We start from the raw sequence: 14,213 nt of genomic DNA on the forward strand, positions 1-14,213 counted from the left end.
TCTCTTAGGGTGACCTTCAGGATACAAAGGTTCCTGAGTCACTTTACCTCCTCTAGTTGCAACTCTAACAGCATAGTCATTATTCTTACTATTCAATTCATTGAGAAAATCATTCTGAGATTTAAGTACTTGTTCTACTTGAGTGGTAACCATAGAAGCATGTTTACTAATGAGTTTAAGTTCACCTTTAACTCTAGACATATAATCACCCAAGTGTTCAATCATATAAGCATTGTGTTTCAATTGTCTACCAACATAAGCATTGAAGTTTTCTTGTTTGAAAATAAAATTATCAAACTCATCTAAGCATTGGCTAGCAGACTTATAACGAGGAATATCACCTTTTTTGACCGTGAACAGTAGGAAAGGCTCCTACTGTGTTAAAATATTAAGATAGTAATCAAACTGTACAACGGGTATTTACATGGGGGGGGGGGGAGGAGTCAGGGTACAACTTGCCAACTTTGTGACAAGTGAGCTAAGAAAACAGAGAGCAACAACTAAAGGGAGTGTACAAAGTTCACCACAAAGAGCCTATGCTCCTCTTTGACTCTATGTTGAAGAAGCCCGAAATCTTTCTTGAATCTGTCCAGCCAGGAGTTGAAGGATGGTGTTATTGCTCTAAAGTGTTTGTTATTTCTCTCCTTCCAAATGCTCCAGGCTGCCACAATGAATTTCTCTAAGAACATAGGAGTGGGATGACTGGTTTTTTTTAGCCTCAACAGCTTGCAATCGACCATGGAAAGGTTCCTAGTTAATCTCAAGCTTAATCCAGCAAAGCTATAGAGAGAATTTACCTTTACTACCTGTGTTGGGTTATTAAGACCATGTGTTTCTTCAATAGGTGATGGATTAAAACCATGTATTTCTTCAACAGGCGGTAAATTAAGACCATGATTTTCTTCAACAGGAGGTAAATTCTTAACATCTGCAGCTTTTATACCCTTTTCTTTCATAGATTTCTTTGCCTCTTGCATATCTTCAGGACTGAGAAATAGAACACCCCTTTTCTTCGGAGTTGTCTTAGGAGTTGGTTCAGGAAGTGTCCAATTATTTTCATTGGTCAACATATTATTCAATAGAATTTTAGCTTGATCAACAGTTCTTTCCCTGAAAACACAACCAGCACAACTATCCAGGTGGTCTCTGGAAGCATCGGTTAGTCCATTATAAAAGATATCAAGTATTTCATTTTTCTTGAGAGGATGATCAGGCAAAGTATTAAGTAATTGGAGAAGCCTCCCCCAAGCTTGTGGGAGACTCTCTTCTTCAATTTGCACAAACTTATATATTTCCCTTAAAGCAGCTTGTTTCTTATGAGCGGGGAAATATTTAGCAGAGAAGTAATAAATCATATCCTGGGGACTACGCACACAACCAGAATCAAGAGAATTAAACCATATCTTAGCATCACCCTTTAATGAGAACGGAAATAATTTAAGGATATAATAGTAGCGAGTTTTCTCATCGTTAGTGAATAGGGTGGCTATATCATTTTATTTAGTAAGATGTGCCACAACAGTTTCAAATTCATCTACTACCCCTATAAAATCATGAGAGGACGGAGAATCAAATCATCTGCACCGTTCAATAAGAGTAATCCAACGATTCATAGCCCTCATATGTTTAACACCAAACATGTTTTACTGTCAACCGAACTCCTCTGCCCATGAGAAAAAAATTGTGCCCACTTATCCTGCCCGCTCCATGCCCACGGTCGCTCCACGATCTTTAACCAGAACTCACACACGCACGTATTCCGTCCACCTCCTCCCCAACCTCTGTAGCGGAAGGTTAAAAAAAAAACCTCTGTAGCGGCAGGCTTCTTCTCCCCGGATTCCCTTCTTCCCTCCTGCTGCGCGGCGGCGATGCGGTCGAACTCGTCGGAGAGCTTCCTGACGCGTTTCTACCGCCGCTCCATGGCCTCTGCCCTGATGCATCCTCCGTGCCCAGCCGCCGCCTCGCGTTCCTCCGCGCCCGGCCGTCGCCGACAAGGCGGAGGAGCCAGGCGAAGGGGAAATCCCTCCAGGGTCGGCGCAGTAGGCGAGCGCCGCGTAGGCGTCGGCGGCGCTGATGAGGACGACCCCCGACCTTACCCATCCCGCCCACGGAAGGCCTTGGGGAGGAAGACGCAGACGACACTGTGGAGGAGGATTGGGAGCAGGGAGCCCGTCTTGAGCCGCATTGCCGCAGCCACATCGTGGCAGGTGCTTCCCTACCCGGGCGCTCTCCCCCGCTCCGGCGCCGCAATCCAGCCCGAATCAGTGCCTTCCTTCGTCGTCGATCTGCGGCCCCTTCATGCGCGTGGTGCGCCCGACGCGCCGCCTCCACACGCTGCACTGGTATGTGTCCGACAGGCCCATACGAAATTTTGAATTTATCTGTGTGATTGGTTCATAGTAATATTCTGCTTCGTCCATGTTGCAAAGATAGTTTATTGTATAGTTCTTTCCATGTTCAATACCGATGGCTGCTACTATCTCCTTTTTGTTTTGCAGAAGGACCTCAGCAATTGAAAGTACACCCACAGATACAAGGCACCCCACACAGTGTGAATGATTTACCAAAGTTCTAAGCTATCTAAGGCGTTGGATTTTGGTTCAAAACGAAGAATGTACTGACATATAATTGCAAAACTTACATCACTGAATGATATAAGAAAAAACAGATATGCAATGCATAGGAACACTGATGTGGGTTTTATATATGGAGTAAGCAGATCCCCTGAAAGAATCACTTAGGAACACTGATGTGGGTTTTAGATATGGAGTAAGCAGATCCCCTGAAAGAATCACTTTTCTGAACAATGCAATTTCCTCACATTATGCCAATAGTAGGAAGAGAGTTAAACACTATTCGCAAAAAAAAGAAAAAAAATGAAGAGAGTTAAACACATCAACACATATCTTTCGGGAATATCGTTATGCTATGTCCAGTGATATACCATGTATACATATATAAAAGGTTAAAAGTGAAAAATGTCTAGCAAAAGAAACCATGCCCAGGAGCTACATAGATTTTGGCCAAATATATTTTGAAGAACTGAGTTGGAATACTAGGGAGAGCAGGCCCGGGACATTGTTCTTTACAGTTGATTTTCTTCATCAAATTTGGTAGCCCCAAGATGCACCAGGAGTAGGCACAAGGAGGCGGATGGGGGCAGTTAATTTACTATGTGTTAGTTGTTAAATATATTTCCAAATGTTGATACTCCTACTTGCACGTCGTATGATTTTTTTTTAAATGCTTTGTATGTTAAATGAACCATGGCGATGTTTTTGTTTAGTTGCCTCTGATGTACATGCTTTTATTTTCTCTTTTTCTCATAATTCCTAGATTTAGGAAAATATATGGGTGAACGATCTATAGGATTTAATAGCCCGTGCTCCCTTGCTGTCCATCTACAACTCAAGTTCGTGCTCTACTAGAGCGAGGCTGCGGTCATACGAGGACATCATCTAGAAGATCTTCGATAGGTGCAGCCAACTGATTGATGTTGGTGTGGATGGCTTGTAGGTCGAGTCATTCTCGGTTTTCTACTGCTATACCTCGCATCAAGAAGATCTTCGGTGGGTTTCATAATCGCAAGCTCAACTGTCATTATACAAATTGATTGCTATTACCATGCATGTGAATGTTTTGTTTGAAGTAAGTCAAACTCTATTCGTCATGTGACGTTTCCAAATTGAATAAGTAGAAGTGCACATCTGATGTATGTCTCGAATTAATGGTTTTAGAAATAGTGAGTTATTTTTATGAACACGATGGGCAAACACATTTTCTTTATGTGTTGATCCAGAGAGAGGTTAACTTCCACTTTTACTGTCATTAACCTTTATTGCAATCCTGATAAGCACATGGTAAATTCTCCACTAAGTGTATATTTCTTGCATGTTATAAGCCCTCAGATCAATGATGATGCTAAGTTATTCTTTATTTGATGATGCGGAGAGAGGTTAACTTTCATTTTTACTGTCATTAACCTTTATTGCAATCCTGATAAGCAGATTGTGAATTCTGTACTAAGTGTATAGTTCTTGCATGTTATAAGCTCTCAGATCAATGCTGATGCTCAGTTTTCTTTATTTGATGATCCAGAGAGAGGTTAACTTCCATTTTTACTGTCATTAACCTTTATTGCAATCCTGATAAGCACATGGTGAATTATGTACTAAGTGTATAGTTCTGTACTAAGTGGAAAGATTTGTAGTTTCCCTGGCATGTTTAGCATCTGTAGTTATTTCCCTTATTTAAATGTAGATGATTTTTTTTAATCCAGATGCATCTATTCTCTGTTTCAACCGGGGGAATGTTCTAATATAGCTCTGTTTCTGGCTATATTATTGTTTCTAATAGCTATCTGGATGTGGGAAAATATCAGGTGATATGGGAGATTAGATCCTCCCGTCATGCGGGCTCCTGTGAGCCGTTGGATATGAGATTAAGAGGGATTGAAGGGAGAAAAGGGCGGTTTGATATGCCTTTTTCGAAGCCGACGCAGGATATACCTTTAGAGCGGATAAAGATGATCCAGCTGCGTCATGTAAATTTTTGATACATCTGCATCATATGTGAATTTCTTATTAATTTCCGCATGGGTTAGTTTGCTGCAAAAGGTTGTATTTTGATTTGAACTATGAATTTTGTTTTTGGTTCATGTTGTGGGAACAACGATGGATGGATGTAAATCCTTTGGAAAATCAGACAACAGTTAGATATGAAGCATATCCATCTTATTACTACTTGACATGTAAAACTTGTGTACAAGAAAAATCTTTGGAAACTCAGGCGACAGTTAGCTATGAAGCATATCCATCTTATTACAACATGCTTACGGTCTACTCCTACTGTACTTGTCTAACACAAGCATAAGCTGAAACTCACAACACAAGAACCTGAATCAAATACTTGTAAATCAACATCAGAAAAGAAAAAGAAAAAATAATAGCTGGTTCGAATGAGCAGGCCCAGCAGCCAACGACAGTTGCAGGTATTTCCTTGGGTACAGTTTCGATGCTTCACCAGGATACAAAGACGCATCAGCATGCACTAGATATGTCATCTTTGCCAGGCCAGGCATATGATACAAAGACGCATCAGCATGCACTAGATATGCCATCTTTGCCAGGCACGCATATGCACGTGAATTTCACGTGCATGCTTACTAGTAGCCATAAAAAGGATCAGATTCAACCAAAATAATTATCTCAGTATCAACAGGGAAATCATAATCCTTATCAGTAATAAAGATAGGTGAAGTAGCATAAGTAGGATCATATTTCATTCTAGCATTTAGAGTTTTTTGTTTCAGCTTAGCTAATAATTTCTTAAGATCACCTTTACCATTGCAAACAAGAAAGTCTCTAGCAGTTTCTTCATCCCTAACATAACCCTCAGGCACAACAGGCAATTCATATCTAGGGGGAGAATCTTCATCATCACTTTCATCAATATTATCAGTTTCAATAATTTCATTCTCTCTAGCCCTAGCAAGTTGTTCATCAAGAAATTCACCAAGTGGCACAGTAGTATCAAGCATAGAAGTAGTTTCATCATAAGTATCATGCATAGCAGAAGTGGCATCATCAATAACATGCGACATATCAGAATTAATAGCAGAAGCAGGTTTAGGTGTCACAAGTTTACTCAAAACAGAAGGTGAATCAAGTGCAGAGCTAGATGGCAGTTCCTTACCTCCCCTCGTAGTTGAGGGAAAAATCTTAGTTCTTTCGTCTTTCAAGTTCCTCATAGTGACCAGCAGATATAAATCCCAAGTGACTCAAAGAATAGAGCTATGCTCCCTGGCAACGGCGCTAGAAAATAGTCTTGATAACCCACAAGTATAGGGGATCGCAACAGTTTTCGAGGGTAGAGTATTCAACCCAAATTTATTGATTCGACACAAGGGGAGCCAAAGAATATTCTCACGTATTAGCAGTTGAGTTGTCAATTCAGCCACACCTGGATAACTTAGTATCTGCAGCAAAGTATTTAGTAGCAAAGTAGTATGGAAGTAACGGTAACGGTGGCAAAAGTAACAGTGATAGTTTTGTAGTGATTGTAACAGTAGCAACGGAAAAGTAAATAAGCGAAGAACAATATGTGAAAAGCTCGTAGGCATTGGATCGGTGATGGAGAATTATGCTGGATGCGATTATTCATGCAACAGTTATAACATAGGGCGACACAGAACTAGCTCCAATTCATCAATGCAATGTAGGCATGTATTCCGAATATAGTCATACGTGCTTATGGAAAAGAACTTGCATGACATCTTTTGTCCTACCCTCCCGTGGCAGCGGGGTCCTATTGGAAACTAAGGGATATTAAGGCCTCCTTTTAATAGAGTACCAGACCAAAGCATTAACACATAGTGAATACATGAACTCCTCAAACTATGGTCATCATCGGGAGTGGTCCCGATTATTGTCACTTCGGGGTTGCCGGATCATAACACATAGTAGGTGACTATAGACTTGTAAGATAGGATCAAGAACTCACATATATTCATGAAAACATAATAGGTTCAGATCTGAAATCATGGCACTCGGGCCCTAGTGACAAGCATTAAGCATAGCAAAGTCATAGCAACATCAATCTCAGAACATAGTGGATACTAGGGATCAAACCCTAACAAAACTAACTCGATTACATGATAAATCTCATCCAACCCATCACCGTCCATCAAGCCTACGATGGAATTACTCACGAACAGCGATGAGCATCATGAAATTGGTGATGGAGGATGGTTGATGATGATGATGGCGACGGATTCCCCTCTCCGGAGCCCCGAACGGACTCCAGATCAGCCCTCCCGAGAGAGATTAGGGCTTGGCGGTGGCTCCGTATCATAAAACATGGTGAATCCTTCTCTCTGATTTTTTTTCTCCCCGAACACGAATATATAGAGTTGGAGTTGAGGTCGGTGGAGCTCCAGGAGGGCCACGAGGCAGGGGGGCGCGCCCAGGGGGCAGGCGCGCCTCCCACCCTCGTGGACAGGGTGTGGGCCCCCTGGCTTTGATTCTTTCGCAGGTATTTTTTATTAATTCCAAAATAATTCTCCGTTGATTTTCAGGTTATTCCGAGAACTTTTATTTCTGCACAAAAATAACTCCATGGCAATTCTGCTGAAAACAGCGTCAGTCCGGGTTAGTTCCATTCAAATCATGCAAGTTAGAGTCCAAAATAAGGGCAAACGTGTTTGGAAAAGTAGATACGGCGGAGACGTATCAGTTGCTAGTAGTGTTTATTACTCCTTGTAGTTGATGCTAGTTGGTTTATTTGGTGGAAGATCATATGTTCAGATCCTTTATGCATATTAATATCCCTCTGATTATGAACATGAATATGATTTGTGACAAGTTACGTTTGTTCCTAAGGACATGGGAGAAGTCTTGCTATAAGTAGTCATGTGAATTTGGTATTCGTTTGATATTTTGATGAGATGTATGTTGTCTTTCCTCTAGTGGTGTTATGTGAACGTCGACTACATGACACTTCACCATCGTTTGGGCCTAGAGGAAGGCATTGGGAAGTAATAAGTAGATGATGGGTTGCTAGAGTGACAGAAGCTTAAACCCTAGTTTATGCGTTGCTTCGTAAGGGGCTGATTTGGACGCACATGTTTCATGCTATGGTTAGGTTTACCTTAATACTTCTTTTGTAGTTGCGGATGCTTGTAATAGGGGTTAATCATAAGTGGGATGCTTGTCCAAGAAAGGGCAGCACCCAAGCACCGGTTCACCCCCATATCAAATTATCAAAGTAATGAACGCGAATCATATGAGCGTGATGAAAACTAGCTTGACGATAATTCCCATGTGTCCTCGGGAGCTTTTTCCTTCATATAAGAGTTTGTCCAGGCTTGTCCTTTGCTATAAAAAGGATTGGACCACCTTGCTGCACCTTGTTTACTTTTGTTACTTGTTACCCGTTACAAATTATCTTATCACAAAACTATCTGTTACCGATAATTTCAGTGCTTGCAGAGAATACCTTACTGAAAACCACTTGTCATTTCCTTCTGCTCCTCGTTGGGTTCGACACTCTTACTTATCGAAAGGACTACGATAGATCCCCTATACTTGTGGTCATCACATACCTAACTCTGCGGGCTGACAGGGTGCATTAAATACACCGCTTAGTGTCACATCACTGGTTGCCCGGCAAGGCTTGCCGGGCTATCTTGCCAGCTCCGTGCATGTTCTCTTGACACGTCGCAGAACGGGTGTTATATGTGGGTTTCTTCTGTAGGAAATGGCTGCCATGTGGCGCATGGCTGCCACTTAATCACCTTGCGGCTTGACACCACACTCATTGACGACGTGGGTCGTGCTTGAGTGGTTGGTGGGGTGGTTCTGCCCCTGCGAGCCCCGGCAGACCTTGCCAGGGGGCCTTGGTTGCCTGCTTCTGGCGGTGGCCTCGCCCCTTGCCGGGCTCGCCTGCCTAGCAAGGGAGGCCCTTCTCTTGCCGATATATTGCTCCTCTGGCTTGATCTTGGTCCCTCTGAACTGCATGTTGGTTCTTCAGATCTCTTGGTTTCTTGTACTCTGGCCTAGTCTCGGCTTGTCCGTGCACGAGTCAGGGGAAAATGCATACCCTCGTACATTTTCCCCGACATAAGCCCCCAGGCCTGAGCAATACGTGTCGGTGGCACGTTGGGTTAGGCCCCAAACAGTGCGCGGACACGTGGCAGGAGAGTGATGTGCACGCCGTTCCGTCATGGTGACCAGTCAACCCAACGTCCACTTTGCGCAATTACTGCGCGTCGTGGGGTCGTGGCACTGTTGCAGTTATGGTAAAATGGTAATTTTATGAAGCGTCGTGCCTCTGCCCCTCTTTTCCCCCTTAAGAGTTGGGAAAAACAGAGCGGCACGATTCACCAGTCTCTCGCCCCGCTCCTCCATCTTCTTCCTCCGCAAGCCAAACGACTGTTCCTCATCTCGCTCCTCCCTCCGCATCCATCTTCCCCAACGAATCCCTCCCCCCCCCCCCGCGTTACCGCAGGAATGGGGAAGAAACCCACGGAGAAGAGAAAGCCGACGGCCGCGGCGAAGGAGGTCGTTGCCGAGGGGAGCAAGAGGTCGGCGAAGCTGAACAAGAAGCAGAGCGAGGACATTGTCTTTGTTCCGTCGACCTTGAGCGGACCCGTTCTTCAGGCGAAGTACGGATATCCGTGGGGGCGGCCTGTTGAGAAAGGGCATGGGGTGCCCGTAGTCTACGAGGCAGGTGAAGTGGATCACCCCAATTTTTATTGGTTCTTTGTCGCTTACTTCATCCGCGGCCTCTGTCCCCCCTTCTCTAGGTTCTTTGAGGCGATTATGAACTTCTATGGGTTCCATCTCCTTGATTTCACGCCCAATGCAATGGCGACTATGGCCATCTTTGCACATTTGTGCGAGAACTTCATCGGAGTGATGCCCAATGTGGATCTATTTCAGCATTACTTCGTTCTGAGGGTCGAGAGCAAAGTCAACCACTCCGGAATCATCAGTTGGATGCCAAGGTCGAAGAGGATTAATTGGGATTGTCTCCCAGGGTACCAACGCGAGAGGTGGGATGAATGGAGAGGGGACTGGTGCTGGATCCAGGAAAAAGAAGCCCTCGAGTTCTGTGAAGCACAACAGGAGTGCGTCGAGCGCAGCAAGGATTGGAGCTTGAGAGGGCTCACTGAGGACAGGCTGCACCCGGCAATCAATAGGATCACCTGTCTGGCGGCTGCCGGGTTAACTATTGAGCATGTAGGGGCAGATTTCCTCCTCCGTCGTATCCCACCGCTGCAGGAAAGGGATAGGCCTGTGTGGCTGTATGGAGACGTGGCAGACATGATGAGGTTGCTGCCGAGGCTGGCCAACAACTTATCAGTTTATGGCCATGGTTGGTTGTGTGACCAACTGCTTGGCCGCTTTGAGTTGTTCAAACTCCTGGCAACCGTCATTCTCCTGAACATCAACTCTGCCCAGGACCAGATATTGAAGTGGATGCCGGACTGCAACGCTGAGGGGGTATCGAGCACTTGGAAGCTCCCTTCCCTCGATGAAGAGCTTAAGTGGTCAAGCGCCCTGGTGGAGAGGGCCACCAGGACTGAGGGTGTGATGTATAAACGTGTTAGAGTTATAATATAGGTCATGTACCCCTTTGTATTTATCCCGTTGTATAAGGGGTTTCCTGCATACGTTCCACACCTGTACATGTATATATACTGGCCTATGGCCTCATGGGAATACAAGTTGCTTATTCCTAACATGGTATCAGAGCTCTACACCGAGTTCGCTGGCTTCATGCGCATTCACATGCGTGGCATTCGTCTCTGGGGTGTTCTTTCTGGCTAGGTCTGCTGTCCGCCACGTCCGGTTCCTCCAGTGGCTCCTACTCCGCCGACTCCACTGGTTCTTCCTACGGACGCTAATCAGGCCGCCAAGGATGTGGCTAAGCTTGCTGATGAGGCTGCTGATCGTGCTTATGATGAGAGGGTTTTGGCTTACGAGGAGGCTCTTCAGACGTATCATGGTGCTTTGTCTATTTATACCCAGTGGCTTGATGATGATGCTCGTGCTGCAGCTGTTCTCACTGCTAGTGTTCTGCCTCAGTTTGCTTCTGAGTTTCTGGGTCTTCCTACTGTCTTTCAGATGTGGACCTGTCTTCGTCAGCGCTATGAGCCCTCTGGTGATGCCTTATACCTTTCTGTGGTTCATCAGGAGCATGCTCTTCAGCAGGGTGACTCTACTGTCGATGACTTTTATGCACAGAGTTCTGCTATCTGGCGCCAGCTTGATTCTCTCCGCAGTGCTGGTTGTCGTACTTGCCCCTGCTGCCAGGCTGTCCAGGCCAATTTGGAGTTTCATCGCGTCTACGAGTTTCTGTCTCGGCTCCGTAAGGAGTTTGAGCCCTGGCATGCTCAGTTGTTTGCTCGTGGCCGTATTTCTCTCATGGAGGCGCTTTCAGAGATTCGTGCTGAGGAGACTCGCTTACGTGGTGCTGGTTTGCTGGAGGTTCCCTCTGTGCTCGCTACTCGGGCTTCTTCCACTCCACCTGCTGGACCGACCCATTCTCGCTCGAGTGCTCCGCCGCTCTTGCCCACTCCTTCTGGAGGCTCAGGTCGCCCCCGTTCACATTGTGACTACTGCAACAATGATGGTCATATTGAGTCCCAGTGCTACACCAAGCGGAAACACCTGCGCAAGGCGCGATCATCATCCTCAGGGACTTCGTCATCTCCCTCGACAGCTTCCGCCATTGCTTTGACTGAGCAGGATATTCTGAGACTTAAGCGTCTGCTCGCGGCTTCAGGTTCTTCCTCGACGGGTACTGCTGGTTCTGTGACTGATGCTTCCCGCACTGAGCAACCGCCCTCTACACAGTCAGGTACATCCCCATGGGTTCTGGACTCTGGAGCTTCTTTTCATATGTCTTCTCATTCTTCCGCTTTGTCCTTTCTTCGATCGCTGGATTCTCCTGTTCATGTCTTCACTGCTGATGGTACTCCACTTTCTGTTGCTAGTAGAGGCAATCTTTCCACTCCTTCTTATTCTGTTCCTGATGTTGCTCATGTTCCTCGACTTACCATGAATCTGTTTTCTGCTGGTCAACTTACTGATTCTGGTTGTCGTGTCATCCTTGATGTTGACTCTTGTTCTGTCCAGGACCGTCGCACGCACACTCTGGTTGGGCTGGCCCTCGCCGCCGTGATTCTCAGGGTCTTTGGGAGTTGGACTGGCTTCATGTTCCTTCCGCTGCCACCACCATTGCCAGTTCCTCCGCTTCTGTCGCCTCTGTTACTGGTTCCTTCAAGCAGTGGCATCATCGACTTGGTCATCTGTGTGGTTCTCGGTTGTCGTCTTTAGTTCGTCGAGGTCTTCTGGGGTCTGTCTCAGGAGATGTCTCTTTAGAGTGTCAGGGTTGTTGTCTTGGCAAGCAGATTCAGTTACCATATTCACATAGTGAGTCAGTGTCTAAGCGTCCTTTCGATTTAGTCCATTCTGATGTATGGGGTCCGGCTCCTTTCGCTTCGAAAGGTGGTCATAAATACTATATTATTTTCATAGATGATTTCTCTCGTTACACATGGCTTTATTTCATGACTTCTCGTAGTGAGGTGTTATCTATTTATAAGCGTTTTGCTGCCATGGTTCATACTCAGTTCTCTTCACCCATTCGTGTTTTTCGTGCTGACTCTGCTGGCGAGTATATCTCTAAGATGTTGCGTGGTGTCCTTGCTGAGCAGGGTACTCTTGCCCAGTTCTCTTGTCCTGGTGCTCATGCTCAGAATGGCGTGTCTGAGCGCAAGCATCGTCACCTTCTTGAGACGGCTCGTGCGATGATGATCGCCGCCTCTCTTCCGCCTCATTTTTGGGCCGAGGCTATCTCCACTTCCGCCTATCTCATCAACCTTCAGCCGTCCGCTGCTTTGCAGGGTGGTGTTCCTTTTGAGCGTCTTTTTGATCGTTCTCCCGATTATTCGATGCTTCACTTGTTTGGTTGTGTTTGCTATGTTCTTCTTGCCCCTCGCGAACGCACCAAACTGACCGCTCAGTCTGTTGAGTGTGTCTTCTTAGGCTACAGTGATGAGCATAAGGGCTATCGTTGTTGGGATCCTATCGGTCGTCGGATGCGTATCTCTCGAGACGTGACTTTTGATGAGTCTCGTCCTTTCTACCCACGCCCATCTTCCTCGTTTTTTTCAGTGGAGGATATCTCTTTCCTCACTTTTCCTGACTCACCTATCACCCCCGTCGCGCCTGTGCCTATTCGTTCCACTCCCTCTGCTTCTCCACCCCTCGTCGATTCGCCGCCACCATCTTCCCCGGTCTCCTCACCTAGCATGTCACCGGATTCTACACCTTCCTCTCCGGTGACTTCTTCGTCGCCACCCCCCGATTCTACCTTGGCGATTCCTCCTTCTCTTGTTCCATCTTTTCCTGAGCATTACACTCGTCGTTCACGACCTGTGGATGCTTCCTTGGATGAGTCGTCCTCTTCCTCTCAGCCTACTTATGGTTTGCGTTCTCGTCCTCGTCCGCCTATTGATCGCTTTGGATTTCCCACCGCTGGTGCTGCTGTTCTTGAGCCGACTTCTTACCGTCAGGCTGTTGTTCATCCTGAATGGCAGTTTGCAATGGCAGAGGAGATTGCTGCTCTTGAACGCACTGGTACCTGGGATCTTGTTTCTCTTCCTCCCGGAGTCCGTCCCATCACTTGTAAGTGGGTCTACAAGGTTAAGACTCGCTCCGATGGTTCTCTTGAGCGTCACAAAGCTCGTCTCGTGGCTCGTGGTTTTCAGCAGGAGCATGGTCGTGATTATGACGAGACTTTTGCTCCTGTGGCCCATATGACCACTATTCGTACACTTCTTGTTGTTGCCTCTGCACGCCACTGGTCTATATCTCAGCTTGATGTTAAGAATGCCTTTCTTAATGGTGAGCTACGTGAGGAGGTGTACATGCAGCCACCACCTGGGTATTCTGTTCCTGATGGCATGGTGTGTCGTCTTCGTCGCTCTCTCTATGGCCTTAAGCAAGCCCCTCGCGCCTGGTTTGAGCGTTTTGCCTCTGTGGTCACTACTGCTGGTTTTTTAGCAAGTGCTCATGATCCAGCATTGTTTATTCACCTTTCTCCTCGTGGCCGGACTCTTCTTCTTCTCTATGTTGATGATATGGTCATCACTGGGGATGACCCCGAGTATATTGCCTTTGTAAAGGCCCGTCTTAGAGAGCAGTTTCTTATGTCTGATCTTGGACCTCTTCGCTACTTTCTTGGGATTGAAGTCTCTTCTACCTCTGATGGCTTTTTTATATCCCAGGAAAACTATATCCAGGATCTTCTTGCTCGTGCTGCTCTTACTGACGAGCGCATTGTTGAGACTCCTATGGAGCTCAATGTCACCTCCATGCTACTGATGGTGATCCTCTCCCTGACCCGACGCGTTATCGTCATCTCGTTGGCAGTCTTGTCTATCTAGCTATCACTCGTCCGGACATCTCTTATCCGGTTCATATTCTGAGTCAGTTTGTCTCTGCTCCCACATCAGTTCACTATAGTCATCTCCTTCGTGTTCTCCGATATCTTCGGGGCACGATCTCTCACCGTCTATTCTTTCCTAGCTCCAGTTCTTTACAGCTTCAGGCCTATGCGGATGCTACGTGGGCTAGTGATCCTTCTGATCGCCGTTCACTTTCTGCTTACTGTGTTTTTCTTGGCGGTTCTCTCATTGCCTG

The 14,213-nt window shown here is 46.0% G+C and overlaps 1 protein-coding gene across 5 annotated transcripts; it reads left to right on the forward strand.

The window, feature by feature from the left end:
- The first annotated feature begins 625 nt into the window (after positions 1-625).
- LOC109751643 (uncharacterized) lies at positions 626-4,698 on the forward strand. 5 transcript variants are annotated; one of them, XR_005768409.3, is made up of 3 exons: positions 700-2,342; positions 3,337-3,569; positions 4,382-4,698. XR_005768409.3 is itself a non-coding variant. In XM_040399147.3 (3 exons), exons 1-3 carry the CDS (start codon positions 1,869-1,871, stop codon positions 4,383-4,385), a joined length of 531 nt encoding a protein of 176 aa, XP_040255081.1. In that variant the 5' UTR covers positions 700-1,868; the 3' UTR covers positions 4,386-4,698. The 5 variants fall into 5 exon arrangements, 1 of the variants encoding a protein (XP_040255081.1); XM_040399147.3 differs by having other exon boundaries at positions 3,517-3,569; XR_012202835.1 differs by having other exon boundaries at positions 716-2,342; positions 2,499-3,569.
- The last annotated feature ends 9,515 nt before the right edge of the window (positions 4,699-14,213 follow it).

The sequence above is a fragment of the Aegilops tauschii genome, chromosome 2 (genome assembly GCF_002575655.3).
Source record: "Aegilops tauschii subsp. strangulata cultivar AL8/78 chromosome 2, Aet v6.0, whole genome shotgun sequence".
Lineage (NCBI taxonomy): Eukaryota > Viridiplantae > Streptophyta > Magnoliopsida > Poales > Poaceae > Aegilops > Aegilops tauschii.